Raw genomic sequence first — 8,780 nt, 5'->3', positions numbered from 1 at the left:
ACAGAAAACTATAATCTATACTTTAATAAGATTAATATAGATTACATAAAAATGTAATAAATAAATTTTATTCTGAAAATGTTGTGATATAAAAAATTCCTTAAAGTATTGAATTTATCTTAATTATTTTTAAAAATATTTTTAGCTATTTTAACTAAACATATAATTCCTTTCATTACTGCATGTTTTAAGAATTAAAAACTAAAATAATTAACTACATTTTAAAAGAAAATAGACATAAAGTTTATTTGGTAAAATCAATAAACATATAATAAACTTATTTGACTAACTTATAATTTAGTTAATTGGTAAAAATGGTTGGTTCGCAGTATATCTAAAAATAAATTTTTTTAACATATTATAAACTTAAATTAACTAATAATTTTATTTTGATTACTTATAAATTTTATAAAAATACTTAAATAAAATTTACTAATAATTATTAGCATGTAGCAATATGTACGTTGAATAATATTCATACCCATCTTATCAACGAGCCAATAATTAAATACTCGTGTTCATTAAAAATATTATTTAATATTTGTTACAGATTTTATTCACAGTGAATGTGTTTCTATTTGTAGTTCTAATCACATATATTAGTATTTTGAAAATGGAATTTGAAGTTGAACGACATACTTTTATATACATTTTTGTATAATTGAACTATCTAAAAAAATATACTAATATTATCTAATCATTAACAGTTTTATGAGACCCCAAGTTATTCTTAATTTTAATTTACACTCTTGTTTTGGTGAATTTTATTTTATTTTATTATTTGTTAAAACTTGTTTCTTTTGTAACTCGAAACTCAACCGGTAACGTATAACAGGGTTATTACCACGCTTCGTTAACCAGTTTCCACAGTTATAAAAATGATGGAAGGAGAAGATAATTAGTTGAAAGACCAAATTCTATAACCATATATACCTTATCAACAAGGACCATATACGTATTGCAGTTCAGAACATGTGATAGTAACACTATATTCTAGGACCCCAAAGAAAACGCATTGAAATAAAAGGGTCATTGACCTTTCCTGCGGAATTCTGAAGGAAAAAAACTAGAAATAATAATTGAGAAGATACAGTAGGAGGAGAATGATAAGGAAATAAATGAAGATAAGTCATCCAATTATAAATTATGGGCGCAGCAATCAAGCAGTGTCTAATAAGAAGGGCCGATTTTCTGTGTTGGGTAGTGATGTACATGTCTGTTTGCAGAAGAAGTGTTTTGGTTAATATAAGGAAGCTTAGACAGTGCATGTGTTGTTGGCAGAGTTAAACTTAAATGAGCGTTTGATATGTTGGCTAGTCTGTTCTTTAAAAAGCTATTTTCAATAATTGACGACCCCATTTTCATACATACACACATACATACAAACAAAGAGAGACTTGGTTGGGGCGAAGGAAGAAATTTGAAATAATAATGGCTCCCCCATTGCAGATGGAATTAAGAAGCTATGGCTATGGAATGGAGGAACAAGAGGGACAGGAGGAGATGCACAGAAAGCAAGTATTCAATAGCACCCACCAATTAAAGTGATAAGAGTAGTGCATGAAATTATTTGTGTGATACAAGGGATTCAAGGGGAGTGTATCACATAAAACAAGTGGGACATCTTAATTTCTTTCCATTCATGATTCCTACCCAATTAGCAATCAAATTCAACAGATGGTCACCATCACGACGAAGGGCCCCTGAGCTGTTCCAGCTTATACCAGAACGCCAGCCATGTGTATATGGAAGAAACCACACTTTATAGACCCTTCTCCTTAAACCTTCACGGCTCAGATTCCAACAGGTTCAGTATGAATAATTTAGCGGTTTAATATAAAATAAATTGTTCTATTATCTTTTTTTATCCGTAAATACTAATATTTATATATATATATTTTTCTTAATTTTAAATAAAATTAACTAAAACATATTTAAAATATAAATTTAGATAAAAAAATATTTTTTAAGTATAATTCTAATTAAATTATTAATTGATGTGAATACATTTTTTCTTTAAATAAATTAAATGAGTTGAGTTAAAATAAAAAATTTTAAAAACTTATTTTTTACACAATAACTTTCATATGTCTAAATAAAAAATTAATTTAATTGGATTAAAATTACTATATCGAGTTATTTTAAAGTTTGGAGACCAAATGTATCAAAGTTTCAAACAAGAATCAATTCTAATTTTGTATCAGATTTTAGAGACTGAAAACATATTTAATCTTATGACCTAAGATAAGAAGAAGAATGGATGTTAGTGACTATATAATAGATTTTAAACTCATTGTTTTAATTATTCAAAGTGAAAGTTGTATTATACTCTTGTAATAGAGTGTTGTAAGATTTGGATTAAATTCTTGTTTTTTTGGAGAATGTAGGTGTATTTGGATTCAACGAACATGAGAGTTATTTATGTGTTGTAAAAATTTCATATAACGTTATTCTTTCATTGTCATCAACTGTCCTGATTTATTTCCTATTTTAAAGTTTTTATATTGTGCGATTGTGTAGGATAATTCTTGAAAGTAAAGATATTAATGTTCTTTATTACACATTTTTCCATCATAGGACATGAGATATTTGTCTTTATGTTGTAAAAACTTCACAAATTTCATATAATGTTATTCTTTAGTTCACATTACACAATGATTTATGTTTTTTTTCTTTTTTTTGAGTTTTTACATTGTATTCTCGTGTTTATCTTATTTTTTTATTAATAGAGTAATTTTCGGAAGTGAAGATGTTGATGTTCTTCGTGACACATTTCTTTTCTCATCATAGGACAACTCTATGAGTGCTATTCTAACACTAGGAATTTACAGAAGTCATGTATTTAGAGAACATCTCATGTTGAGTGTTTAAAGAAGAAAGTAACCGTAGCTCTCTCACTTTGTGACAATGCTTATGCCAATAATAGTTTACTTTGAAAAGTCGTATGTTTGAGAAGGAATTTATTTACAGGTAGTGAAGCATTGCCCTTTTTTCTTTCCGGAGGAAGAGTCGCACATCACATGATCATTTAGTGGTGGGTTTTGGCATGCCGAAATCAGACTCATGTGCTTGAGCATGAATAAAGAATTTCCAGGACATAAAGGAAATCCAAGAGCAATTATTTGGAGAAAAATTTCAGCATTATCATTGGGAAAACGAATATGCATAGTTATATATATAGAGAGACCGAAATGTTCCTACAGGCTGAAATCATTGACCATGTTACAACAGAACAGAGAATTATTATTATTAGTAATATTATTATTATCGTTCAAAGTGACACAATTTGTTAGTTTTGTTCCAAAGAGAAGAAGAACATAAACAAAATGAGTGAGATGCTCCAGAAACTGGTTTATGTTATCTGGTGAGTATTTTATATCAAAAGGAGTGGTTGTAGAGTAGTTGCATTGGCCTGAAAAAAATGAGAAATGCCACGGGGAGACAGGGTGGCAGTAGGCTGACATGGCAAAGAGTATGAAATGTTGGATTCTTTTAAGGAAGTTTTGATAGCAATGAATTATAAACAAGTTTAAATAAAATAATATAGCATTATTTAAAATATTAATTCTTAACACAATAAGTTTATAAATATTAGTATGTTATTTATTTGATCGAAATATGAGAGTTTGAATTTCACCTTGATCTCTTTGGATGAAAATGTACAGTGCAGCATTATTTATAATGGGATTGTGGGGCAATGGAAAGGTAAGTTAGAGAGCCTTTAAGACAAACCCATCTTGCTATCTAATCCCAGTTCATGTGCATTCATTAATCAATGTGGCTGAAATAAAAAGCGAACCAACCCTACCAAAAGAAAAAGCATGATTCCTGTGTCTTACGAGACAAGAGTCCCTTTCTCGCTCCCCATAAATATGCTCCTCCTTTTTTACCAATTCATCCTCACCATTTTGCCCTCGCTTCTTCTTTTAACCCTAATTCCATGCCTCTCCTTCTTCAACCAAACAAACATCAAACAACTAACAACATAAAGACCCATCTTGTTAAAATAATTGCCTACAAACAGTAAGTAAATGATAAACTCACCGAACCATTGTTTCATGATTTAATAAATTTTAATAATAGAACTTCGTTATAGTTGTTTTATAAATTCAAAAAATAAAATAAATGTTTTCTGTTACAAGAACTAAATAGATAGTATCTAACATGTTTCATGAATTAAATTATTATTTATCTTAATAATTACTAAAACTTGGTGTTGGATCATGATATCCCCTGTGTACCTATAATATCTACTTGTCAAATTATGGTAATGGCCAAATTATGGATGGCCTGTCTCTCTCTCTGTGATAATTGCAGCTTGAAAAGTTACAGAGTCATAATGATCATTCAATGGCAAAGTAGAGAGAAAAGAAAAAGGTGTGTTTAATCAGGGTTGAGCTACTATATCAATTTTTTTTTCATACATGTAAAAGAAAAAGGTATGTACATCAGTGCAGAGTTGTCATGAGAGTACAAGATTATGAATTTATAAAGTGATTACTGTTCAATATAGGGATTTTGTTAATGATGTGAATGTAAATAGTTAGTTGATTGATGATTATATGTGGATGTAGTACCTTTGTGACAATGAATGTCCCCATCCCCCGCTATCAGGGTTTGTTTTACATTAGAAATTCACACAGGTTTGTTTGTTTCGTGGATTGATTAGCCTCCAAGGTCACATGTGGAGGTACTATGTTTTGGCCTCTTTGTTCACAATTTTTATGGAGTCAATCATGGGTGCGTTACGAAAAAGCGACAGAATTAAAAATGGGTGATGGTAACATTTGTATGGTTTAAAAGAATGATAAGAAAAAGAAAATATGATGAATGCAAAGAGGAGTGAAGGAAATAGCACAAGGTCAACGTATGGAAGGGTAAATCCGTGTTTGAAATGGTTGGGTAGGAGAAATAAATAGCAATAGCAAAGGCTGCTTTGCTTAGCTTTGGGACATTTGGCTGCAGTTATCTTTCCCTGGTGGTTGAAACTTGAAACCGAGGACCCGTGATGAGTGACCGGGTATATCTAGTTACAATCATGCACTCACCGGCTGAGTCAGGTTCCAAATCATAAATATTAGTAGCTTATTACTTACACTTAAAATGTCATACATATATACATACATTACATACGTACAATCATACGTATAGGTCAAGTGTGTGGGGGTGTGTGAGAGAGAATCCAGGGTGTGCCAGCTATGAATTAGAAGGATGAAAGCTTTCCACGAGGGTCAAAGCTGTCAATTTTTGAGTTTTCCCCCTCCCCTGCTTTCACCTTATAACCACTTCTACACGAAACCCACTTAGTAAATACCCATATAAAAAACCCTAAACTTCTTCTACATTTCTATTCCCTGCTTCTGTTCTTTCTCTCACACTCCCTTTATAATTAGACCCCAAAATTTCATTAGGAGGGAGGTGTGAGAAGAAGGGACAGCAATACAAATTAGCCCCCTCTCCCAACACTTTTATGCTACAACATTCATCAGATTAACTCAAAAATGGCCATCACTACTCACACTCTATCCTCCACAGAAAAAAGACATTGGTGGCTTACCAATCGAAAGGTAAGGTATGCCTTCTGTTTACAATTTCAGTTTCAATCGAAATGTTTTCGATGACACGTTTGCGATTTTTTATTTTTTTTAAGATTGTTGAGAAATACATCAAAGACGCTCGGAGTCTTATAGCCACGCAAGATCAGAGGGAGATTGTTTCGGCTCTCAACCTTCTCGATGCGGCTCTGGCGATTTCTCCCAGGCTGGACCAAGCGCTTGAGCTTAGAGCCAGGGCTCTGCTCTGTTTGCGGCGCTTCAAGGAGGTCGCGGATATGCTTCAGGACTACATTCCGAGCCTCCGAATCAACGATGACTCCTCTTCCTCCTCCTCCTCTGTTTCATCCGACACCTCCAGAGAGGGAGTGAAGCTTCTCTCTTCCTGTGAGTCGCCGGTGAGAGATCAGAGCTTCAAGTGCTTTTCTGTTTCCGACCTCAAGAAGAAGGTCATGGCAGGGCTGTGTAAAAACGGCGAGAAGGAAGGGCAATGGAGGTAATTTCATCGTTTCCTTTTATTTTCTCTCACTGACACTCTTGCATTATTTTGTTTCCTTGGTTTTGCTTTGGCGTGGAGTTTTTGCAGGTTTTGAAAAGGGAATTTCTTCGGTACAGGGAACTCACTTTGTTTATTTATTTATTTAATTAATTAATCACAGTTAATGACTTTTATTTAAGTTTGAGATCGAATGGAAGTAACTACTTTAAACGGGTTTGCGTAAATGCTCCCTGCAGTCACCCATACACCCAACGGAAGTGGTAATTCAACGCACAATAAAAAAATACTCACTGATACGTTTTTTTTAACTTATTTATGACTTAACCAGACCCGTATATGTACATTGTCTTTCTCTGTTCTTATCTCACAAACCATAGCCTTCTTCTAATCGTTCAGAGCAAAACAAAACGATTGCAGTTCCTGTTACGACATCGTATCTGTATATATTTGTCTCTCACTAAAGTGTAATCTTGGTTATATAATGTGACTTAAATTACTGGTGTTGTGTAGACCTGTTTAGGTTCTTTGCCAATGCTCTCATCTTTTTATCTAGTTTCGTGACACCCTATTCCACTTTATTCACACATTTATACATCCAATTCCTTTGAGTTTTTAACTGTCATTTTTTCTATTTCCTTATATTTTTCATGTTTAGTATAATATAACTTATATTTCATTATATTTTCTAAGTTTAAGATAATATTAAGTAAAATAAAGAAACTTATTATATTTCTTTTATTTTTCTAATAAGAAATTAATTTAAGACTTCAAAAAGAACGGTTTGGGTAATGAATAATGAATTAATGTTTTAAATAAAGTGAGATTTATATATTAATATTTATTATAGTTTGAGTGCGTGATTAACTACTTGAAAGTGGAATTTTCAAACAGATACTTGGTGTTGGGTGAAGCATGCTGCCACCTAGGCCTAATGGAGGATGCAATGGTTCTTCTTCAAACGGGAAAGCGTCTTGCAAGCGCTACGCTCCGGCGCGAGAGTGTGTGCTGGTCGCAAGACAGCTTCAATGTTGCGAACATTCAATTCTCCAGCGACGCCACAAATGCGCCACCCACAACTCCACCGCGAACTCTTCTTGCGGCGGATACTGAGAGCGTGACTCAACTCCTCGGCCACATAAAGTTTCTCCTCCGGCGACGCGCCGCCGCACTGGCCGCCCTCGATGCAGGGCTCTACTCAGAGGCCATCCGCCACTTCTCGAAAATTGTGGACGGCCGGCGTAGCGCACCGCAGAGCTTCCTTGTCGAATGCTACCTCCTCCGCGCCTCTGCTCACCGTTCCGCCGGTAGAATCGCAGAGTCAATTGCGGATTGTAACCGCACCCTTGCTTTGGACCCCACTTGCATTCAAGCACTAGAAACCAGAGCTTCACTCTTCGAAAACATTCGTTGTTTACCCGATTCTCTTCACGACCTCGAACACTTGAAGCTCCTCTACAATTCAATTTTACGAGACCGCAAGCTTCCCGGTCCTGCGTGGAAGCGCCACAACGTGCGTTATAGGGAAATTCCAGGGAAACTCTGCACCCTCACTATTAAAATTCAAGAACTGAAACAGAAGCTGGCATCTCGAGAAACAGGGAATGTCGATTACTATGCTTTGATTGGTGTTCGACGAGGTTGTTCCCGGTCGGAGTTGGAAAGGGCTCACTTGTTGCTTTCCTTGCGGCACAAGCCTGATAAGGCAACGGGGTTTATCGAAAGGTGCGAGCTTGCGGATGAGCGTGATGTTGAGTCGGTTAATGAGAGGGCGAAGATGTCATCTTTGTTGTTGTATAGATTGGTTCAGAAGGGTTACACTACTGTGATGAGTAACATCATGGATGAGGAAGCTGCTGAGAAGCAGAGAAAGAAGGCAGCTTTGCTGGCTATTCAAGTGCAGAAAGAGAAAGACGATGAACCTGAGCTGTGGAGCAAGGTTGAGTGTACTAGGAGCAGCAGCGTGGAAAATAATAATAATAATAAAAACGATGATAATAATAATAATAATAATAATAATAATAATAATAATAATAATAATGCTCAAATGTCTCAAAATAGTTCCATGGTGTGTTCTTCTACTGTGAATCCGGCGATGTTTCAGGGCGTTTTCTGCCGTGACATTGCAGTGGTGGGGAACTTGCTTTCTCAGGTGGGGTTTAATCGGTCCATGCCGGTGAAGTATGAAGCGTTGAGCTGTTGATTGTATTGAAGTGCATATGAAATGGAAATGTTAGGTGGGAGATGTCGAAGATGGTACGGACAGTGGAAATCTCTGGTTCGTTGGTTCACTGTGTACAAATTATGCAAAACAAAATCAAAATATTTAGATTGCCGGAAAATTTTATCTTTTCTTTATCTCTTATTAGTTATCTTTGCATTATCTCTATCAGATGTACAGAGTATGAGTACTGAATGCAGCTCTCTTTTGGGATGTTTGGTCTTCAACCCTCTTCCTCATTTCTTCCTCTCGATTTTCTATGCAAGTGATTCTGATTTTGGTTTTGATCTGGATTTGGTTTTGTTTAACATAATTGAATGACTGATTTAATGTTCTTCTACATTATCCTTCTCATCCAAAATAATGTGCTCTCAATAGTTTTTCATAATATAATTACCATTTCTATTATCGTTAGAGTAAATTTAAGTTACGACTAAATATTTGTAAGTATGGAAATTGAGTTTTCCCAACAACACTGTCAGCTATGTTTGTCATTCTGAAAGTGCATTTT

At 34.5% G+C, this 8,780-nt stretch overlaps 1 protein-coding gene across 1 annotated transcript; it reads left to right on the top strand.

Annotated features, from left to right (window-relative positions):
- Positions 1–5,312: 5,312 nt before the first annotated feature.
- Positions 5,313–8,482, top strand: LOC124822984 (uncharacterized). Its single transcript, XM_047295097.2, has 3 exons — positions 5,313–5,567; positions 5,651–6,048; positions 6,943–8,482. The coding sequence occupies exons 1-3, from the start codon at positions 5,502–5,504 to the stop codon at positions 8,249–8,251; spliced, it is 1,773 nt and encodes a 590-aa protein (XP_047151053.2). The 5' UTR covers positions 5,313–5,501; the 3' UTR covers positions 8,252–8,482.
- Positions 8,483–8,780: the final 298 nt, after the last annotated feature.

This window comes from Vigna umbellata, chromosome 5 (assembly GCF_029865625.1).
Source record: "Vigna umbellata cultivar VRB3 chromosome 5, Vumbellata_1.0, whole genome shotgun sequence".
Taxonomy (NCBI): Eukaryota; Viridiplantae; Streptophyta; class Magnoliopsida; order Fabales; family Fabaceae; genus Vigna; species Vigna umbellata.
Note: the sequence above shows the minus strand (reverse complement) of the source record. Positions and strands in the feature narration are given on the sequence as shown.

What these genes read in the sequence shown, in the direction of transcription:
- LOC124822984 (XM_047295097.2), top strand. Translation starts at nt 5,502, where the DNA reads ATGGCCATCACTACTCACACTCTATCCTCCACAGAAAAAAGACATTGG. An exon ending in GGTGGCTTACCAATCGAAAG is followed by an intron (nt 5,568 to 5,650) that starts GTAAGGTATGCC and finishes ATTTTTTTTAAG; the next exon opens with ATTGTTGAGAAATACATCAA. An exon ending in GAGAAGGAAGGGCAATGGAG is followed by an intron (nt 6,049 to 6,942) that starts GTAATTTCATCG and finishes ATTTTCAAACAG; the next exon opens with ATACTTGGTGTTGGGTGAAG.